The sequence below is a fragment of the Rhinolophus sinicus genome, chromosome 14, assembly GCF_057876585.1.
Source record: "Rhinolophus sinicus isolate RSI-liver-muscle chromosome 14, RSI-T2T, whole genome shotgun sequence".
Taxonomy (NCBI): Eukaryota; Metazoa; Chordata; class Mammalia; order Chiroptera; family Rhinolophidae; genus Rhinolophus; species Rhinolophus sinicus.
Genome location: NC_142514.1, coordinates 157,176,930 through 157,200,208, shown reverse-complemented (window position 1 = coordinate 157,200,208; position 23,279 = coordinate 157,176,930). Strand labels below are relative to the sequence as shown.

The 23,279-nt window shown below is 35.1% G+C and overlaps 1 protein-coding gene across 9 annotated transcripts in view; it reads right to left on the bottom strand.

The window, feature by feature from the left end:
• The window catches only part of GAS2 (growth arrest specific 2), a 133,579-nt gene extending 114,294 nt beyond the window's left edge, over positions 1 to 19,285 (bottom strand). For 3 of the 9 annotated variants that reach the window (XM_019742608.3, XM_019742612.3, XM_019742615.2), the window contains exons 1-2: positions 17,395 to 17,566; positions 10,720 to 10,884 (exon numbers count right to left, since the gene is read on the bottom strand). In XM_019742608.3, coding sequence (XP_019598167.1) covers positions 10,720 to 10,864 — 145 coding nt within the window. In that variant the 5' untranslated portion in view covers positions 10,865 to 10,884; positions 17,395 to 17,566. Of the gene's footprint in view, positions 1 to 10,719; positions 10,885 to 12,880; positions 13,010 to 16,763; positions 17,111 to 17,394; positions 17,567 to 18,873 lie in introns of those variants that run through there. The other 6 variants (XM_088791698.1, XM_019742614.3, XM_019742609.3 and 3 more) reach the window with 6 other exon arrangements.
• Between the last annotated feature and the right edge of the window lie 3,994 nt (positions 19,286 to 23,279).

The window sequence follows — 23,279 nt, the reverse complement described above, 5'->3', positions numbered from 1 at the left end:
TCAAAGAACTAGCTTTACCAATGACTGTACAGTTTGGCCTCTGAGGTTTGTTCAGTTCTCATCCTAAGCGGCCCTTTCAATTACTTTGGCCTGCAAGACAAGGGCAGAAAGCAGCACTTGTATTTTGTGTTATACATAGTCTTTGCTAATAAGAACGCCATAGCTCTCTTCATTAATTTGAAAGAGAACCATAGTATATAAAAAAAATCAACCACCATTGGCAAACTTCATAGCATGGCCACTGCATAAAGCCACATCTCTAAATTCCACTGAATTTGTTTTCCTGATTAAGAGAATACAGATAAAAAGATAAAATTAATGCAATTGCTAAGCTCTCCTTGTAAGAAAACACTGTCTCTCTAACCATTCCCCTTCCTGTCGCAATCCTTGAACTGAGGAATTACCAGGTTCAGATCTCTGCCTTTTTCTCTTCACAACCACTCACAGCTTCAGCTACTGCTCTTAGGAACATAATTCACAATTGTTCATCCCTGACATTTAACTGCTTAAAGGTTATTTTTTCTTCTTTCTTAGTTGCTCCCAAAGCATATTTTCTTTTTCTCTTTTATTTTGTAATAGCTGTATTGTGATATAATTCACATACTTTACAATTCACCCATTTAAAGTGTATAATTCAATGGTTTTTAGTATGTTGTATTCGGAGTTATGCAATCATCACTACAATCAACATTAGAACATTTTTATCACCCCCAAAAGAAACCCTATACCCTTTAACTGTCACTCCTGACTGCTCCATTCCCCTAGCCCTATAAAACCACTATTTTTTTAGCCCTATGAAACCACTAAATAACTCATTTCCCCAAAACTCATTTCTCCCACAGCTCTCTCCTTTTCTGTAATTCTCTAAGTTTCAGAATATTTTATTTCCCTGCCTTAATTTCCTATAAATTATTATGCACATGTCCCGAAGATTCATACTTCCTACTATTTCTGGCACCATAATCTTAATTTAAAAAATTTATGATCTGATACCTAAACCTCTAGCAATAGGAGCAATGGCTACTCCCTGTATCTTCAACATCTCTGTCCAATACATATCACACTCATTGCTAAAATTATTATTGCTAAACATCATCCTCACTGGTCACTTTTCATTTTTATTGCATAGTTCCTAATCTTCTCTACCTAAAGGTGAAATATATCTACTTTAAGCCAACATCCAAAGAGCTCCCCATATCCTCTCATACATCTTTCTAATCTAACGTCCTTATACCCTGGCTCCTTGGTCTACACCCTGCTTTCACAGTTCCATTAGCAGACCTTCCAGTTTCTACAGTCATGTGGTTGTTCCTGGCATGGCCCCTGCCTGCAGTGTCCTCCTGCCTTCTATCTGTCTAGCCAAGTTCCCGCAGTCCTTTGATCAGAAATCCAGGAAGAGATTCTCCCAGTGCACACTGATCCCTTTTCTATATGGTCCCACTCATGGGTATCACTCACAAGGGCATTATCAAACTTCTTGTATAGCTAGTAACATGAAAGTTCTTGTCTTCCTCAAGACACTATAAACCTCTTGAGGTATATACCAGTGTGTGTGTTCCTACGGAGTCAAGCATAATATAATGCACAGAGGAGGCACCTAGTAAATGTGTTTGGTGAGCACGTGAATGAACAAAAGAAGAAATAAAGTACTGGAAAACTTGGAGAAAATGTTGAGTACTATGTTTAAGTGGTTAACTTACAGTAAAATAAAAGGAGATATTTTAAGGTTTTATACTGAACCTCTCATAGGATTAACTTTTATCTCAAAAATACATGCAGCTCAATTCCATAAACACTTAAAACAAATAAATATAACCAAACTGGAACAACAGATAAACCACTGGCTGAAAGTTAAACTTACAATATCTAATATATTTGGGTTTTAGTAAACATCTGTCTGAAATGATTCTTTTTTCAGTTTCGCGGGGAAGGGAAGGTAAAAAAGGAAAGAAAACTACTTTTTTTGTTGTTAAAGTTCTTTTTTCCCTACTGGATAGTTCACATTTTAGCCCCCAGTTAGGATAATGACTTCTGCAGGTGGCAAAACATCAGTAGCTCTAAGTACTCACCACAGACATAGCCTATTCAAAACTACTATTATTTCAAAATTGTATGCAGCTCAATTTAATTCAAGAATGAAAATAATAGTCTCAAGATACAAAAAGCCAGCACAACAGAATTTGTATCATGCATTCACCATCTTGGCCTGCATTTTCTGACAATAAGAAAGTTATTTTGCAAACAAACATGAAAAATAAATATTAGAAATAGTTTCAAAATTACCAATTAAATTTCAAGGTATAGAAGGTAAAGTTTCAATTGTTGAATGACTCCTTTATATGTTGATTTTCTACATTTGAAAGGTGTTTAGGTATTCTTATGTCATCAAACTCCATGGCAATTTAAAGATTCTATTCATAATGTTAAGTGACAAGATGATTATAATATTTAAAAGAACTTGTAAATTATAAAAAGAAAAATGTATTTTATTAAAAGTTAATTTACAAAAAGATATTTTTACCCTTACTCATCATATCTGAAAATTTTTAGTTATCCTGATTTTCATGAATAAGAATTTACATTGAACATCTGTATCAAATGAAAAATATATTAGGTGTCAGCTTTCAATTCTGTATATTTTTATAGCTCCAAAAGGTGAGATTTTTTTTTTTTGCTAAAACAGACATTGTTACATACTTTATAGTTGAAATGTACTGCCTCAAATGAAGGGAAAATGCAAGACAGAGAAGTTTTTTGTTTTTTGTTTTGTTTTTTAAAAAAACCTTCATATGTAATGTATTTTCCATTCAAATATTAAGAATCATAAAATATACATCTTAAGTACACTGTATAATTGTAAGAAATCAGTTACAATCCTTGTATAGCATAATATATGATCTCACTCATATTGCATTAATGGTACCAAAAGTATAAAAAAAAAACAGAATATAAAGTTAGCTGAATGTAACCATGACAAACACATTGAAACAGGCAGTGAAGTACTAATTACAAATTCTTCAGTAAACATTATACAAAGCTAAATATCTTTGTTAGGACAAACCAGATATTCTTTAATCTAAACTGCATAGCTGGTTTGACATTAGGTTATAAATACTAGAAGTAGTAGGATGTTAATACCATACAATGATTTCCTCTCCTGCCCCACTTTACCATGTTGTTGGTATGTTTAGAAGATAGGGCAATGAACAAATAATTTAAATCTTCTTGGAGTACCAAGCCACACTGAGTTGTAAAGACTATTGACTTGAAAGTTAATCTGAAATAGTTTAGTCTAGAAGTAATATCTTTACTTCCTGAGTTCATAATTGTAGACTTTGATCTTTACGTCATCATTTCCGTCATGATTGACAGCTTGCCGGTAGATAATGATCAGGAAGTTTGGTTAAAGACTGTGGTTAGTCACTTCCTCTTAACATATTAGGGCTCAATTATATGAAATAACCATCTGCTTGCAATCTCTTGTCAGGTAACTAAAATCAACATGCATGCTTATACACATCAGTGTTTCTCCCAGAAATATGTGCTTGCCATATTTCCTTAAAGATTAAGTATCAACCTATACTATTTTAGAATGTAGCCACCTGGAAAAAAGAATCTTTTTTATCTTCTACTTTACTGAGAAAGAATGTTTTCCTTCCAGTAAGTTAGTAGTACTAAATTCAGATTCCTAAAGACATGATAACTTCTAATAATGATATTTAACATTTGACTTCTTAATGTATGCTAGGCACTTTGCATGTATTCATGTTTCTTATAAATTGTGATGTGGGTGCTACTATTATGTCGATTTTACAGTTGATAAGACTGAGGTACTTAGATTAAGTACCTTGCCTAACGTCACACAGTAAATCTGGCTCTTTAACCCATGATGTCTAGGTTTAGAGTCTATGCTCTTAGCCACTATCTATGGCTACTTAAATAAATATTTGCTGAATATACAAATGACTATTTCCTATAACAATTCATCCTCCCTAATTTAGTTGTCTTTTTCTCTATAGAAACTCCATAGAAAGCCCTTCAGGAAAAAACAAAACAACAAAAACAAAACAAAACAAACAGCATAGAGCTGAAGATAGTGAAGACAGTTGACAGTGGTGCTAAAAAATGAGTGGCAATTCACCTTGTAAATTGGAGAATAGTTGAGAATGTCATTCAGGTATGTTCTGATGGGGCCTGATTCACTGCAGAAGAAAACAGGCATGTTTTATCTCCAAAGGTGATCCAGATAGTCAAACTCTACTTGAAACGCCACAGCACCTCTCAATCCCAGTATATTTCTCTAACTGGAGAACTCAAAGGAACTCATCTGCTATCTTAACTCAAATTATTCAGTGTTTGAGGACTGAAATTTGAAGGTTATGAGATAGAAAATGATTCATTATGCCCAGAAACCCTAGATCAGCACCTGCTCCACAGTGATTCCAAGCATCTATCCTGCATTTATACCAAGACAAGACAAAGCCGGTTCTGTTGGAAAAATTGGGTAACAAAATTGGGTGGTAACTGCTCTGAAAGGTGTCAACTTGTGAACATGAACTTGATTCTTGAAACGTTTGAACTCGCATAAGATACCACCTTTCCTAAGGAATTTTTATTGGCTATATCAAGAATATGAGGACTGTAGGATGAGGATTCGGTGAAAGGGCTTTAAGAAAAAAGAAAAGAAAGCTGCTCCAAACTTTTTAGACAGCAGTTGTATTTGACAGCAGCAACTCCATTAAATAGATGGCTTCACTTTGTAATGCTGAAAATAGGTTACTTTTAGAAATAACCGAAAAAATGAAGACATATTGATCACATTAAGCATATAACTGAATTTTCTTTTCTGTGCATGAAGTCAGAGAAGCAAAAGTCACTATAATATAAATTGTCATCATGCATTTCTAAATGTAAGTAAAATCAATTCAACATAACTTGATTTGTAATATATCTCGTGATTTACTCAAAGTCCCTGCGTATATATCCAAACACATATGCCTACATCTAAGAGTCTACAATCTTTAAGAACAAGGTTAATTACTGTGATACTTAACCATTGCAGTCTTTTCTCAAAGATATATTCCATGTGATTCATATAGTGTTATTAAACAAACACTAATTGAAAATAAAGGTAGACCATCATTTTCAAATGGTTAAAGAAACACAAGTGAAATAAACAATTTGAGATCATTTATGTTAGTAAATACATTTCAAAGCTAAGCCACCAACTATCTTCAATAATCCATTAACAATCATGAAATTCATAGAATGTACCTGACCTACTTGAATGATGGGTGGTTGGTATAATCTGGGACTTTTAATTTCCTAACATGTTGTTTATTCAGTGACAATTAAGTTTTTCCACAAAATTGATTTGTATAATGATTTGATGTTCAAATATGTATGAAGGACTCAGATCACTAACAACAGGTAGTTCATGAACAAAAATAAGAAAACAGAGGCCTGAAATAAAGATGAAATGTCTACATTTAATGTATAGCAGGGGACAATGGCCAAAGAAATGTTTTATAGGGAAAATGAAGGGATCTCCAGGATTCTTTTGTTGTTTTTTTTCTTGAATTTGGTCATAAAACTTGTCCATGATGCCAGCTATTGGAAAACATACTTGGACTACAAAACCTATTTTCAATATGATCAGTTGTTATTTCCAAGGATATGTGACTTGGCAGTAAATATCACATGATGATCTTTTTATGAATCAGACTGGTGTGCTGTCCATAAACAAATCCCAACTACCATAACTATTTATTCATCTTAACTAGTTAACTTACCACAAGATAGCTGACATTTTATATTCTAATACATAAATTTTAGTTAGTCTAAAATTTTGCTATTGCTACTTTAATTCTATTCCTAAGAATCTAAAGTGATTTGTATTAGTATCACTGATTAAGTATATAATATTTGAAACTTACAGTATTATATAATACCTTACAGTATTATATAAATGGTATGAATGTGAATATTGCTCTATGAACCAATAAAATAACTCCCATACCTATCAAATAATTTTTATCCACAAAAATATCTGAATCTGAATTGAGTGTTCTTTAAGAAATTACACCTTTCAATTGATATTTTATATAAAGGACCAGAAATATCTGAATTTATGATACATTAATATTCCTTTTGAAGGACATAAAAGGAAAAATGTTATATTGTGGTAAAGTATTACTAAAAACAAGTAGAAAGCCTTTCCACAAGTAAGGTCCACATCACAATGGTAAAATCTAATTAAAAGCTTAAATTTAGTATGTGAATTTCTACATCACCAAAAAAATTAGATACTTTGTATGAAGGAAGATAACATCAACTTTGGAACTATTTTTAAGCTGTCTCTAACTTTCAAATAGATAAAAACCAACACTTAAAAGACAGCTGCATAATATAAAATATTTGAAGTGATAAAATGGCCAGTAATAAATAATTTTAAATTTTAATTATTCCATTTCTAAGGTATGCGAATTCTAAATGTATCTATTATGTGTAACAAAAATATCTTCTAACATAGCCATACATCTTTTTGCTCCCCTCCATATTATCACCATTCTAGTATATAACATATTTTGTTATCCCCAAATGTTTTACCACTTTTAAATAATCTCAAGTTATCGGTCTACTTTTTAAGTCACCGTGAAACATTAACTGGAAGTCTATTATCTACTTTTATGATTTAAGTGAATGCAAGGTGGTGCTTTACTCTATCTTGAGATTCTTTTAAGAGTCCTTTTTTGAGAAAATTTCATAAACCATCAGTTGCATTTCTGTTACCAACTACTAGTGTTAAAAAATAGTCTTATTCTTTAAAAAGACAGATTATTCACTTATATAAACTATTTTCTCCTTGTTTATGCATATTGATGATCTCAAACTGGGTCTCAAGAGATGGATTTCCTGGAAACTTAGACTTTTGGAACTGGAAAGGACATTAGAGATCATCCACTCCAACCCCTTCGTTTTATGGTTGAGGACACTGAGCCCAGAAAAGATAGCTGAGTGACTTTGGGCAAGTTTCCTACCGAGTGGCAGAGCCAGAATCAGAAGCCAGGTCTCCTGACGCCCTGTTAGGAGCCAGGTCTCCTGACTTTTAGTCCAAGGATCTTTCCATTACACACACACTGACTCTCTATTCTTTGAGGCTGTCTTGGGCTGCTAACACTGATCAAGCTGCTTTGTAAACGATCACATTCACTAAATAAAATGCCTTTGATGACAAGTCATGGGACCTTGGAACATACCTGTATAATCAGGCTCTACTCTAATTAATTACAATCTCCCCCTGTCTAGAACATATCAATGGCTCCTCGCTGATTATACAATAAATTGTAAAGTGCCTTAACAAGGTCTTCAAAGCAGTATACGAGCTAACCCCTACAGGTTTCATGAAATTCTCCTTTCTGAAGAGAACTGAAATTTTCATTCAGTTCTTCCACTGTATCAAACTCCTTCCTATCTCAGCACATGCCATTCCCTCTAACCAGGCTCTTCTCCCATGCTTTTTCCGGCTAGATACTAATCATTGCTCAGTTGTCAGTTTAAATATAAGGCCTCTTTAAGAGGAATTCCCCAAGCCCTCTAATCCTTTGCCCCACTTCCCCCTCCTCATTTTTACACTCTTATTGCAACCTATATATGTTAGTGTTTATAACAAACACAATTAATGGATTATTTAGTCAATTTATTATTCAATATATTTCTTTTTTCAATCTACTCCACGCTTGATAAGGGCAAGAACTCTGTCTATCCTTAATCACCACTCTACTGTCCAGTATTTAGCAGACTGTGTCTGGAACACAATAATCTGAATAGCTTGTATTTACTACAGCTAGTGGATTACTGCGTGCCAGACCTTGTTCTAAGGGTGATGATTTCATTCAACTCTCCAACACTCCTACGAAGTTGGTACTATTTGTACTTATTTTACAGATGACAAAACTGAGGTACAGTGCATTTAGAGACTTGCCCAGTATCACAGAGCTAGTAAAAGGTGGAACTACGATTTGAGTTCTAGCATTCTGATTCCACAGTCCATTTTTCAAAATTGCTATATTATGCTGCTGCACACTGAAATATTTGTTGACTAATGAATGAACTTATCCACAAAACCAAATCAACAGTATCACTGAACCATATAAACGGGATAGCAATTAGAACAACAACATATACATACTGTTTGTAATATGCCAGGCATTTTCGAAATAGTATAAGTAGTATACGTAGTTTAATCATTTATTCCCACAGTAACTCACAAAGTAGGCACTACTATTATTGCCGCTTTACAGATGAGGAAACTGAGGCACAGAGAGGTTAAGTAACTAGCCCAAGATCATACTGCTAGTAAGAGGCAACTGTGGGGTTCAAACACAGGTGGTCTATTTTGAGTCTGTTCTCTTCTATGTGATAGCCCATATCTGTAGACAGCTTAAAGTCAATAATAAGTTACTAATGTAACAATCATCACTGAACCCTGGACAGACAAAAAAAAAAGAAAGGAAATCCATCTGCTTAGGTTAACTCGACTCCCTCTAAGTGAAGGAGATAAAAGACAAATACCATACGATCTCACATGTGGAATCTAAAGAACAGCATAAATGAGCAAACAAAACATATACAGATTCAATGATATAGAGAAAAAAACTGATGGTGGCTAGATGGGAGAGAGGTGGGGATGGGGGAGAAGGTGAAGGGATTAGAAAGTACAAATTGGTAGTCACAAGATTGCCATGGGGATATGAAATACAGTATGGGAAACATAATCAATAATGTCAAGATTTTGTAGGCTGCCAGATGGGCACTGGACTTATCAAGGGGATCACGTCATAGACTGTGTAGATGCCTGACCAATGTGCTATACACCTGAAGCTGAAGTAGAATAATATTGAATGTCAATTGCAATTAAATTATATATATATACATGTATATATATATATGTGTATACACATATATATGCATATATATATACACGTATATATATGTGTATACACATATATATGTGTGTGTGTATACACATATATATGTGTGTGTGTATATATATATATATATATATATATATATGTTTATTTATTCCGTGTTTCCCCAAAAATAAGACCTAGCTGGATCATCAGTTCTAAAGCATCTTTTGGAGCAAAAATTAATATAAGACATGGTTTTATATTATATAAGGCCCAGTCTTACAGTAAAATAAGACCAGGTCTTACATATTAATTTTTGCTCCAAAAGACGCATTAGAGCTGATGGTCTGGCTAGGTTTTATTTTTGGGGAAACACAGTATACATATATATGTATAGTCAGAGTACAGCATAAGGAATATAGTCAATGGTATTATAACAGCTATACATGATATCAGAGGGGTAGTAGATTGGGGGCATTATCATTCTGTGAAGGGTATAAATATCTATTACATTGCTTTGTACACCTGAAATTAATTTTAAAAAGATTTTTTTAAAAAGTTCCTCCTTTGTGTGGATGAATTACTAAAAGGGGGTAGCCTCTTCCTTCTTGCGGATACAGCTCCGTAGTGTGCTCAAGGGTCTTCCTCAAATGGCTTTTGCATTTCTATCCATGCCCTTTGGCTGGGCGCCATTATGAAGGATACAAATTGCATCCTCATATGCAGTAGCCCTGGTTAGACTACATAGCATTGTCAATCATGTGCACACAGTGAGGAAAAAGAAAACAACTTAACCCTAAGATAAAGGGGGGAAAAATGCAAAAGCCATGGTGAGCAAAAGGAAAATCTTGCCAAAATCTTTCCAAACCTTGATGAAACCTTGCTAAAATTTCAGATGGACACTAAGCTCTTTAGTTTCATCATCTAGAAAGTGAAAATAAACACTTACCTTGAAAGATTCTATAAATAATAAAATAATGTTGGTGAATTCCCTTCTGTAAATGATAAAGTGCCACACAAATTGCATGTTTACTCAATACTCAAATCGTAAATCTTATATATCTATAATGGTCCTTACCTTGGGTCATAAATCAATTTTATTCTCTGTGAAAAACTATTAGTAAAAATAGTGTTGCTATATATTATGATCCTTTAAAGGCGCATGGTTGAAATTTTACCTGAGGAATATGCCAACACAATAGAAATAAAAAAGAGGCAAACTTAGCATGAGGTAGCATTTTTGTCGGAGACAATACTTTTGGAAGAGTACTTAAAAACAAAAGTGAAATGAAACGAACAAATTTAGTTCAAGGTTGGGTGACTCAAGTCAGCTCATTTGGACAAAGGATAGATGTTTTTGTTCTAGAGTCTAGGTATTCAGCAGTTTTAGGAGATGTGCTATAAAAGTAGGGCAAAGCAATCTAGTTTGAGAAGTCAGATTTCACAGACTGCGGCCTGTGTGCAATGTCAAAAGAAAAGGTCAGATTGGTCGGTTGTATAAAAGAAAAGTAAAAAAATAAATCAGATCAGCATATGGACAAAATAAGCAATCTAACCACATGTTTCCACATTTCAAAGCATGATATTAGAATTACTAAGCACAGCTAATGTGAGAGACATTGGGAAATTCATTTCAGTTTTCCACATGCTTCAGGTTTCCCAGATGTAAAATCCAAATAATGAAATCTTTCTTTCCAAAGTGGTGTCACATGCTTAGGTGAAGGACACTACATGAGGAAAACAAAACAAAACAAAACAAAACAAAACCTGTTATCTTTGCTCACAAAATGAGATCTTATAACCTTACCTAATAGATTGGTTAACCACAAGGCCAGATCTTCTTTCATCGGTAGCAAATTAGCTTCATGTCTGCTGGCCAGCCATTGGCTATACTGATGCATATCAGAGAGGCCAGGTCCACTGCGTACCTTCGGGCTCAGAGCAGTGCACATTATTTATCCACTTGTAATACCTGTTTTGAAAACAAAACAGTAGTTGCTTTTTATACAGACTTCTCTTTTTAAAATTTTAGTGCCAATGACATAGTAAGACACTAGATCCATGGAAATTTTGATGACAGATCAGGTTATTAATGATTAAACCCCATGAAACATTATTTGCTCTACCTTTACTGTTCTTATCATTTTGACCAGCCCCACTCAGTAGAAAATAGCAGCAGTCAAAGGTCAAATAGAAAAAAATCAAACAGCAAGCTCTAAGCTTGTGTAAAAACATCATGTTTGGGAAAAGTCGGTTTCTAGGTAAGAAATTCCACTTACTCAAAAGCAATACAAACTAGTTGATTAAAAATTTAGTATTCAAATTGTAAAATCCCATTGTTTGGGTTAATTTTTGAAACCATAAATGTCTACAGAACTTTAGGACTGAGTGCTAGCAACGATAGCATTTGCACAATTTATTGTAAACATATGGTCATTACTCTTAAAACTCTTCCCTATAAGATTAATCACAGCTCTTGGTTCTTTGCAGATGGCTAAGCAATTACAAATTCACAATTTAGAGAACTGGGTGGGAGATAAGAGGTGTGTTCAAAGAGTCCCTACTACACTTTCCTTATTTTACAGTTAATGAAAACAAAAACCACAGAGGATCAGTGACTTAACCAAGAACATACAGCGAGATCACGGCAGAGTCAGGCTTGAACCTGGGTCTTTGTACTCTAAGACCATTATTCTTTCCAGAAGACACATTTTACAGAATAGATTCATCAAGAACCCATATCATAACCCAAGGATAACACCATAATTCTAGCAAATACTGCCATAGGTTTTTTGTTTGTTTGTTTTTTGTCTTATTTTATATCTTCTCACTTTATTATGTGTTTTGTGTACTAGGTTGTGTGCAATCATCTTTAGAGCAGAAATAATTCAATATCTTATATCGACAAAATAAAAGATTTTATTAACCTGATCACCTTAAGAGTAGCACAGTCCCCTATGTGGGTTGTAGAAAAGTTGCTTGTTTGAATAAGTACTTGGCTTTCAATGTAGCATTTTTATATGTGTTATTTATAGGACCTAAGACTACAGAGGTAATAACATTAAAGCAGCTAAAGTAATAAATTCATAAGTTTAACAATGTGTAGGACTGTATACAAATAGTGCATATGAAATCACTAAATGCATTATAACTGAACAAAAGTCTTGCAACTGGCAAGAAATAAGGTTTATATAATAAACGGGATTTTCAGCTCTATTTCAGTATTTAAGATATTTTTAAGTTACCAATATAAGTGTCAGTTTTGTTCTTTGCAACTTTACATAGTATTTCTTTCTAGTTAATCTCAAACTCTAATTATCCTAGCATAGGTTATTTTTTGTCTTTTAAAAACTGCTTTTGAAAATATCATAAAATATCGGTTTTAAGAAAACTGTAAAATGGGACCATCTCCCATTTTGCTGTAGTATTAGAAAAGCGGTTAAAGAGTGAGTAAACACCTAAAAGGTAGCATAAATATATAATTTAAAAACAGAGACAATTTCGTTTCCAAACAATTATGCTTTGGAGTAAATTTTTTTGCAAAAAATAATTACCATAAACTTTCTTGGAAAACATTTTTTTTATAAATCTCTATATATCTAATTATCCATAGTGAACCATTGCAAACGTGAAACATCTTTCATATAGCTTGTCATATGTTACTCAATTACCATTACAGGAACCAGAACATTACCGTTGCCTATTCTTTTACAGTTAATCATCACATTATTCATACAAAGTCCTAAAATGTTCTCCAAATCCTGTGATGAAATATCAGAAATCTAAAATATTTTTACCCCAGTTCTTTTAAAAATAGGTCCAATCCAAAGAAAACAAAACATCTCCCTGTTAGCTGGTTAGGGTTCCTATAGGCTAGCTAGCCTCAGAAACAAACATTTAAGTACTAATTACATTTAAACACATGATTCATACATTTAAATAACTAATTGAAATCTTAAAAGGGTTACCTCTAAAAATGCCTTTCTTCTCAAGACACAATCTCTCCCACTACTTTCCTGAAAGTGAGATGTGGTAGGTCAGTAACTTTACCTACATCCTATTATGTGCTCTGCAACTTCCATTTAGCATCAGAGTCCTATTCTGCTCTGTAAAAGCAAGAAGACACCTTAGATTCTTAAGCTCATTGTCTAGCAAAGAATTCATCAAGGGATAGTTTACAGTAAGCCGAATGGCATGTAACAGTTTCAATGAGCCAGAGGGACACAATCCTTCCCCTCAATACTTCTAAACAGTGAAGTTTTTATTTTCCTTGACAGTGGCACATTTATTTCTCATGTAGTCTGTCCTGTATTTTGCCAGAAATGTAATTCAAACTATCTTCTAATATTTATAGATGATCATTAAGCAAAAACAGTAAGAGTAATGAAGTGATTTTTGTTGTGCTGCTTGTCTATAATCAAAATTATCTACAAACGGGGAAAAACATAGTTACATTTTCTCAGGAGGCAAAAGTGGGAGAAAGAAGGTTTAGTGGGTAATTAGCATGCAATATAAATTAAACATATGCCAGATATGTTGACACTTAAAGTTGCTGTCACGCATGGGGACTCCTCTGTTTAAGTCCCTTCTGAAAAGAAATTAGAATTTCAATCCAAATTCTCCTGATCCTGTCTTCATATTTTAAATCACCATCTGTGGTCTAGCTGAAAGTCACTACATGGAGGTCTTGGATTTAAATATGGCAGAGACATGAATAAGAAACATGGAAATAAACCCAGCTAGCAGGATTAAAATTGGGAGTGTGGAACAATCATTCCATGGTGAAGTAGTTTCCCACTGAAATAATTAAACTGAGGTGAACAAAGGTCAAATAAATTTATATTACTGAGATAAAAGGATCACTACAGGATTGTAACATTTTTATAATTTTCAACAAATGTTTAATCAATGTGGATGAGCTGAATTAAATCACAATGAATAAACTAGATCAAAAGAATCATTTCTGACCTTTTGAATTTATTCAAATGTTTTCAAAAACCACAAGAGATGCTGCGGGAGAGGTAGCTTTTAAAGATGGAAATGAAATGACTAAGGATCCACTAGACTTGAAGAAAAACGTTAAAGTTTGGGAGAAAGAAACACTTTTTTTTGTATAATGTACCTAAACACTAAAAAACATTAAAATTCATATCATCTAAATAGTTCAAAAGCTTGATAAGTAACTTTGGCAAATACTAAACAAAGCCAATCACTTTGGAAAAAGGAGTAAGGACTCAATTGCTTCTAGGACTCCTCTAAACCATGGCCTCTCCAAACTTTATGGGTCTACCTAAAAGTGGATAACTCAACCCTCAGGATTTGGAATTCAGAAAAATAAAACTTAAAGTGAAAAACATGCAGAAACTTAATACAGAATTCTTCAAAGAATGTGTGGATTTTTTTTTCTTTCTTTCCATAGAAGTGATTCTGGAATAACCATTATGAATATGATGAGACATGAACTAGCCCAGGGGAAGAAGAAAAAATTAATGACTCCGTAAGTAAAATATCACATGCTTAAAGATTCTGTTTAGTCTGTTGCTCTAGAATCCCAGTTGAAGTCTTCATAGTTTTGACTCTGAAGATAAAGTATTGTTTCACACCACTGGAGGTGTGCTTTGATTATGACCATGATGGTTTCTGGTCTATCTCTAGACTTTGCTGACATGTTATAAAAAAAAAAAAAAAAAAAAAAAAAAAAAAAAAAATGCATTGCAATATTACATAGAAAATAAATTGGAAAGAAAGAAAAATAAGGATAAAGCAATAAATATTATTTCACTATTGTCTGCTATGAGATTCCACATAGAAACCTGATTAATAGATAGAATATTAGAACTGGAATCAGAAGTCCAGGGGTCAAATACTAGCTCTACTACCTATCTGCTTAATAGCTGTTCTATTCTAGTTCTATGACTTTTTCTCTTTGTACCTGAGTTCTTCAGTATGTACAGTGGAGACTAACACCTCAAATATAATCTTGAAGATTAAGTATTTGTGTCAGTGTTTGGTATATAGTTTATATTTAATAAACACCAGCTAAATCTAAATTATCACCATAGGAAATGTGCCAAACTAGCACCTCCACTGACTTATTTTAAAAAGAAAAGCAATTCTGCAACAAAATAGGAATATTTTGTAGAATCACTAAGAAAAGACAAAGGATAAGGAATAGAAATGAAATAAAAATATTGATGAAATAAAACCACAAATGTTGGAAAATCTGCAGATTCTGGATATTGAGAGGGGTGAAACCCTCAATATGATGAATGAAATATTGATCTCTAAAATGAGTTTACATGTGTTTTTAAAAACAAAATCTGGTAACAAACTATACTTCACTTGTGACACCAGTGAAAGATCATAAGCTATTAAGGTAGGGGAATGCTACACCTCTCAAAATAAATGTGAGGGGATGTCACCACACCTCTTCCCCCTCACCACACACACAGACTCCTTGACTGTGGCCATTTAAAACAAAGAATGCTAATAAACCCACAGTGAAGTGTCCCCATCTGTTCTAAAAACCACGTCTGTTCTTACCTGCAGCATTGATCTCACCTCTGTCTACTAGTTTTGTGTGTTATGGGTGTGACACAATGAAGAAACAAAGTTAATAGACCAGTAACACTTTAAAAATTTAAAACAAACAAATAAGCAAAAAATACCCCCAGCCAAATGCCCTTCCAAAATCTGGAAGGATATATAGATGATGTATTACAGAATCGTACACTAAACACCTATGTAATTTTACTAACCATTATTACCCCAATAAATTTAATTAAAAATTTTTTTAAATTCTGGAAGGAAAAAAATGCTATCTTTCAAGCTAGACTCGAAGAATTAACAACCAAGGATGGCTCTTTCACTGTTCTAAGTTCTTTACTCCTATGATTCATTTTGGCTAAGCAATAATATAGCTACAATACTACTTAGAGTCCACCAATAATATCTCTATAAGGCTACATATTCTCAACCACTGTCATGAATTCAAAATCTTAACCTAAGGGTCTAATCAGAAAATTGAAGTTCAAAATCACAACGGTAATTCTACATCTTGGTAAGTCCACTTCTGACTAAGATGAGTTACTTGTCCACATAAAAAAGCACTAAGCACAAAAGAAAAGGAACACTCATTACTAGTTTTCCTAATTATGTGATAAAACCCTTAAACTTAAATGGACATTAGAAAATTTACCTAGTCAAAGTCCTGGTTCTTAATAAATGATTGGAGGCCTAAAATGTTTTGCCCAAAGCTACAGAGTCATTACAAGTGTGCTGCTCAGCTTTCCTGGTGCCCAATCTCAGGTAATACTAACTCTCCCAAGAATCTTTCTTATCCAAAAGCCATTATGACTTGTCTTGAACCAAATAATGATAAAGTTTCAATAATAATTCCTTTTTAAATCATGACCAAAAAATTAAGACTGAGTGAGAATTGATCTGCTATATTTTCACATTAGCTACTTTTTTCTTTCTTTCTTTTTTAAATTCCACCAGGCCATTCTTCCAAACAATTTAGTACAGGTTTTTGCACCCCTACCAGATCAACTTGAAACATAATTTGAATAGAAAACCACCTGAAATTCATAAACAATTAGAATACTTAAGGACTCACATCACAATTTCATCTAAGTTGATTAAGTAAACCTTACTTCAAGAGATTTTGGTTTTTTGTGTGTGTTTTTCGTAATACAAAGATTTCTGTTTTACTTAACTAAAATGTAGTTGAGAGTTATCAGAGCTCTACTCTTAATAGATACCTCTGTCTCATGTAAGGGGAGGGCATTAGCAAAAACTTGAATAAAACCTAAAAACATTTAGGATGAAAAAATTACACAAGCAACTTACTCATTTTGACATGAGATGTTTGACAAGAGGTAGAATATATCACTCCAGCTATTTTCTCTAGTCAGAAGACATTGACTGGGAAGCCTTGAGAATTGCTCAGGAGAAATGAAACACTAGGATCCTGTTTGTATGTCCATATCAAAAACCACAAAGATACCAACATAGCCTTAATATCAGCTGCAATTCTAACAAACTCCCTCTGCAAACAAATTGTTAGGGCCTCCTCATCTGGTTCCAACCAAAGGTTCCAAAAAGACTATAATGCAGATTTGCAGCAAAACTCTAAAATCATGCATAATATACTTAGGATTAATATAAGACCTGACATTTCACTGTCCCTGAAAGTTTTCACAAAGATTTCTAACCAAGACACTAGGAAACTCCGTGGCAATTACATGACCTTTTGCACCAGGTGAGATAAATTTTGCCATGTAAATTTATTTCCAAATAAATCATAGTCCACATCACCCAAGTATGGTGTTTAGCCATAAAGACGCTCAACGTTTAGTAGCATACAGCTGAAATCCAAGCTACCTTTCTGTTTCAGAGCCCACTCAGGGAGCCATGTGTAATGACTGCAACCTGTATTGCAAAGGCTACTTGTCCCATGCCTGAGACATCTGTCCCTTACCTTCTCTTAGGCAGTCAGAACCAGAACGCCCATGTTGGAGAGGACCACCACAGCCACCACCTCCTCCTCCACAGTTACGGGGGAGCATTCCTCGAGAAGGAACTCATTGATCGATTTCAAAGACAGGCGGGGCACACTAGATCCCAGCTGTAGTTAATCAGTGTCCACGCTGCTAAGGGGTTGGGGGAAAGAAGCAATGAGCACAAGGGCTTTTTCTCCGCCTTGCCTCTGTGAATCTCAGGGGATAGGTGGGGAGGAAAGGTGGACTTCCTCTGCCTGGCTGGCACATCCGACCTGTCTAAGCCTTTATTTTAACACTAGGAGGCCAAATGGGTGTTCCTGTGCAAACGTGGATCTTATTTCCTCTGCATAAGATTTTCCACACACAATTGATCTAGCTTTGTTGGAGAGGGTTCTTGGGGAGAGGGCAGAATTTATACGAGGGGCATAAAAGTTTTGCAATTCTTGACTGTAAGAAGATGAAGATGAGGGTGGTGGTGTGAGCAGGCAAATGAAGAAGATGGGGAGGGTAAAACTTTTGATTTCCAAAACGGTTAACTGGAGGAAAGTACTGAATAACCACCCACCCCACCCCCAACTGTATTGGGAGTGTTGAAAATAGAATGTTAACCCCTGCTTTTGTTCCCTCTCCATCCAGGACAATATAAACTTCAGATGGCTGGACTAGGTTAATGGCGATTTACCTTACTGGGATGACAAAAGTTAATTTTGCCAGAATAATTAATGCCTCCAAAACAGAGTTGGCTCCTCTGCTCCTCCAACAATTTCAGATTCCAAAACCCTGCTCTTTGGACTAAAAGAATAACGCTGTGCAAAACCTTCCCAGAGGGGGTTGGTTCATAGGCTAGCGTTTGTTTGTTTTTTCCTTTAAAAAAGCTCAACTCAGTCAAACTCATCAATCGAAAACAGAGTGTCAACCTAAATCACGTATGTCACGCATTTTCCTCCCACCCTGACCCCCCCCTCAGAACTCAAGTAAACCATTCAGAATCAATCCATTAAGACCATTCCCGTTTCACTCCTCTCCTCCCAATAACAGGCAACGCTAAGCATGCTTTGTACCGACCCTTGTGCATGAACGCGTAAGTGTGCATTTATAATCGATGTGCTAATTAGAAATCCTCACTTCTGTCCCTGGTTGGCTGAGCCGCCCCATTGGGCTTTTCGCGCGGCGGTCACTTGGGCTGTTGCACAATAGGGATGAGGAACGCATGGTTGTTTCCAAGGTATAAGCGCGTCACCCACTGCAGTGACCACCCACCCACTCATCGCCAGAGCCGGTCCAGCTGTCCACAGCTCTTCACCCTTCCCAGCCAAGTCCCCGGGGTTATTTTTGAAGACCTCCCCCGGTCCCGCCGCCACGCGTGAAACCTTAAGCGCGGGCTCCCGCAAGCCCACGCTGCAGAGCGCGTGCTGCGGCAGCGTTGGCGGGGAGCTGCGTCAGCCCGCCTTGCTCACCCCCGCGTCCGGAGCTGGCTGCTGGCGGCTCTCAGAGGCGCCGGGGCTCCGGGCTCTGCTCCTGCAGTGTCTCGGGGCCGGCCCCCTCCCGGCGCAGGTCCTGCAGCAGCCACTCTCCGCACCCCACCAGCCTGGCGGCAGAGGCAGCAGCTACAGCCGCACTGCCCCTCTTCATACTTCTCTGATGGCTCCTCTTGGTGCTGTTTGGGAAAACGATTTTTCCCCCCTGCCAGAAACAGATTTCCTACATTTCATCAGTCCACATAGACCGAGCGGAAGTAAAATGCTTACTTTTTCTGGTGGACGGCAAACACAATTGACACTGATTTACCCTTCAAACGGGGAGAGATTGTATTACAAGCCCTTGGCAGCAATTCCGAGGTTGGGGCCAAGCTCCAGCCCCCTCCTTGTCCCCCAAACACTAACCTAAGAGGGACGGGGGTGGGGAAGGATCATATTTAGCTCCAGAGTTTTAACAGAGTCAATGGCTTTAGCACAAGATTAAAATAGGGTGTTGGAAAAGTTTTGCTTTCCTGGCCAGTGATTTTGCAGACTCAGAAGCATGAGCTTTCCAGTAACTTCGGCCATTCTTCGTTCCAAATTGAACAATTTGATTTCTTACACTTCTCTTTAAATACCAGATTTTAAAAGAGGCTGCCCTCATGGCTGTGTTTGCTTTACAAAAGGAAATACAATTCCACTCTTCCTTCTCTCAGTCTCAGCTCAGCATTATGTTGAATGTCACAGACAATTTTCTCCAACTGTTGTTTATTAGTACATGTATTCTGAGATGAAAAGTCTTGCCACGAAGTGGACAGATGTTCAAGAGTTTACTTCACCTCTCATGTACATGTGACCTCTTGCTGAGTGTCCTAATCTCCTCAGGTTACCACTTCTCATGGTGTGTAGATGAAAAGTATCACCATTTCTTGTTTTGTTTTCATGTTCATCAGTTTCATGTGCGTGTCCATCCAATGTATCTGATGGCAGTGGAACAGGTTTCTGATCCTCTTTTAGATGCCATTTTTAAAAAAGTAACTGAACTTCCACCTCACATCCTCACCCACTCGCCCCCCAAAATAGAAACTACCTGTAGATCCACAATAGCATATTGATGTGCATACTTTTAGATATAATTAAAGAATGCAGTTTCCATTCATTATTGCTTTCATCTGGAAGTGGTTACTGCTTGAAAACATCTAGACACTGCATCAGTTATTTGCTTGTACTTGCAGTACAAATAACGAAAAAGGGGAGAAAACAGGTTGAAAAGGTTGACAGCAATGACCTCCAAGCTTTTTATTTTAGTTCAATTTGGTGTTGCAGCAATCAGCTCCATAATCCTCCTTGGCTTCCCAGAAGGAGAAATAAAACAAAAAGGAGCTTTCCTTATTTTAAGGAGAAACAGCATTATAAAAAAGGCCTATAGTGTTGCTTGGGTATACATAAACAACAAAACCTACAGCACAGGTTACTGATGAATTTAAGGAAATTACTGTGAATAAGAAAATTTAACCAAATCTAAGTATTCCTAGAGTCCCAATAAATATTTTGAATTTCTGAACCTCTACAATTTAAGTAAAAAGTCAAACATCCTTGATAATTTTTCATAACCAAACACCATCAGCTAATAAACTTTAATTTAAGTATCCTCAGGGTATATAATAAGGGTTCAAAAAAATCCAGCACCTTGGATTTTGAAAGTTGTATATCCTATCCCTCTGCAGATATAAATATTCTTGTCACATTGTTCAATATTGATGTTATAAAAAGCAAAGTGTAAATCAATATTTTTGTTGATTCAGGAACAATGCTAAACCCAGTTTGGGAAAACAAGGAAGCTCACAGAGGCACTGGGGAAACATAATCATTCAAATTACTCCGTCCATTTCCCTTCCTTCCAGGAATTTTTAATTTTGAATTGTGTATTATATCAGATCCTCTGTCCTTTTTGCAAGAGTGAAAAGGCACATGCTAGGAGAAATGTGCATCTTTTTTTTCTTTAGCATCTGAGAGTTGTGCTGAATACTCTTTTGGTGAGAAAAGAGAAGCAATACTAAAGATGTCTGAAGCAGCATCAAAATAATGTTTTCGCCTAATTTTTTTTTTCAGAATTTGCACAATTCCCATTTGATTTTTGTTTTGTTTTCCAAAATCAAATTTATATTTATGTATTCCAATCAGTAACTGACACATTGGGCAGATAATCTTTTTGTCCAAGAATGGTCTTGCCTTGGTTTCTTTTAACCTAAACACGTTCCATCTTAGGAAACCATAGTCCAACTTACTTTCCCTGAAGTGAAGGTCATAGAAGCAAATCCCTCCTCACCTATCGGGTGAAAAATGTCTAAATACATTCTTGAAACTTGAGAGCATAAAAAAGAAAAGCCACGCCAGATATAAAGAAAACATTGTTTAGTTTTACTTCTTATCCCTTAAATATTAAATTTTAGAGAACTTTAATATTGAAAGTTTCTCGGTTACAATGTGTTTGGGGCATTCTAAACCTTCACCATTGTCTTGAATATGAACTGTGCCTTTTCTTTCAAAAAACAAATATTTATATAGGTTTAAAATGGACAATAAAATTCTTTATATTCTTTCCCATCATCTATAGGTTAGCCTCCCCTCTCTCCTTTCCTCCCCTCCTTCTCTCTTCTCTCTCTCCGTCATGAAATAATATATGTATACTCCCTTATTCTGAAAAAATCTGGCAAATCTTCAATAGATGATGAAGATTAGAGGGCACTTTTGAATAAATTAAGTAACATGGAAGTAGACACTGGGTTAAAGTAAAATCAATTTCCAAAGGTGACCAAGATTTCTTATATTCCTAAAGAGCTTCAAAAGGGCTATTAAAGATAGCAAGTGATTATCTTAGAAGGAAGTGAGAACAATGATATGGAAAGCAGTATGAAGACATGAAATGGTGCTGGAGAAATATATGAAGCATGTAATACGTAAAAACACTTATTTACTTTTTATTGAAATACTTTATCAGTGATGTAAAATATGTTTATCTTTTTCTACTTATCATCTTGGACCACAGTATAGGCCTTCAAATGATACATATAGAGAAATCGTTTTTAATGTCCTAAAGCAAACAAAAAGGATTTTATAAGTCCTAGTATGGTAATTACAAATACAGTTAGGAATAAAAAGTAAATGTTATTACTTTTCATCAGCATTCACATATAAAACTACAACGAATAAATTAAATGAGAGAAATTTCATGTGAAAATTCAAAGTTTACTCTCAGATTGATATGAAACTTTAAAAAAAATCTATTTTTACTCTCAAAGGAGAATGTTAAACTTTGTAAGTGCAATGCAACAGTAGTATGGCTCTCTGTTCCCTATTGTGCAAGACTCATATTTCTCCAAAATGTGTGTTATATATGAGCATATGTCTCCTAATTTTTACACAGGAGATAGACTAACAGTATTTCATGAAATATGCCATTTATCTCATCTAGTTTTAAATACCCTATGTGATATGTACTGTTGTGTGATTTTTCTTATCTAAGCTGAAGTTGGGTTTTCATTAAACAGTTTTGTGGTTTGTTTCTAAATCTTTTATAAATATCTGTGCCATTCTAATTGCTCAAATTTAATATGAATGCTTAATAGCAGATATTTTTATTTCAATAACCCTGTCTTTCTTTTACACCACTGTTATCTCTAGCATCTAGAATACCATTGGGTATATAGGAGGCACTCAATAAATAGTTATTGAATGAATGAATATTATAAAAGAATCCAGTCTCTTGGGAAGCTTACTACTAATTGGTTATATTTTTATATATTGTCTTTAATTTAGTAGTTTGGAACTCAGAATAGAAAAATAATGTTAAAATAACATTATAAATGATGGTTTAATTCCCAAGCTAGAATCCTTTCATCTGGTAAAATGTAACTAGAGTTCAGTAAAACAGATGCTTGCCTATGTGCCAGGCTTATAAATGAGGTCAGTCTGTGTCACTTGTCACTTCATTAAAAACCAAGGTTGATTTTGACTCAAGGTTTAATCATAACCAATATAATATGAGTACAATGAAAAGCAATAGAAAATATTACTACTTCAGTGGCTTTCAAACTTTTTTTTATTGTGACCCACAATAAGAAATACACTATGAAACAGACAGAGAAACACGCTCAGATACACACAACCAAAACATGCTTCAGAAAATACTTAACCTTCCCGAGTTAATGCACTCTTTGGCTTTCTTCTAGTCTTTTGTATTTCATTCAGTTGAAAAGAAATGCTGCTGGAGAACTGCTAAATTTATTTCAAACCCACAGTTTGAAAAAATTCTGACTTAGAAACTAAAGAAAAAGTCAACCAAAATTGAGGTAGGGTACCAATGAAAAGACAGTTTCTTTCTAATGTCCCAAACAGACGTATGT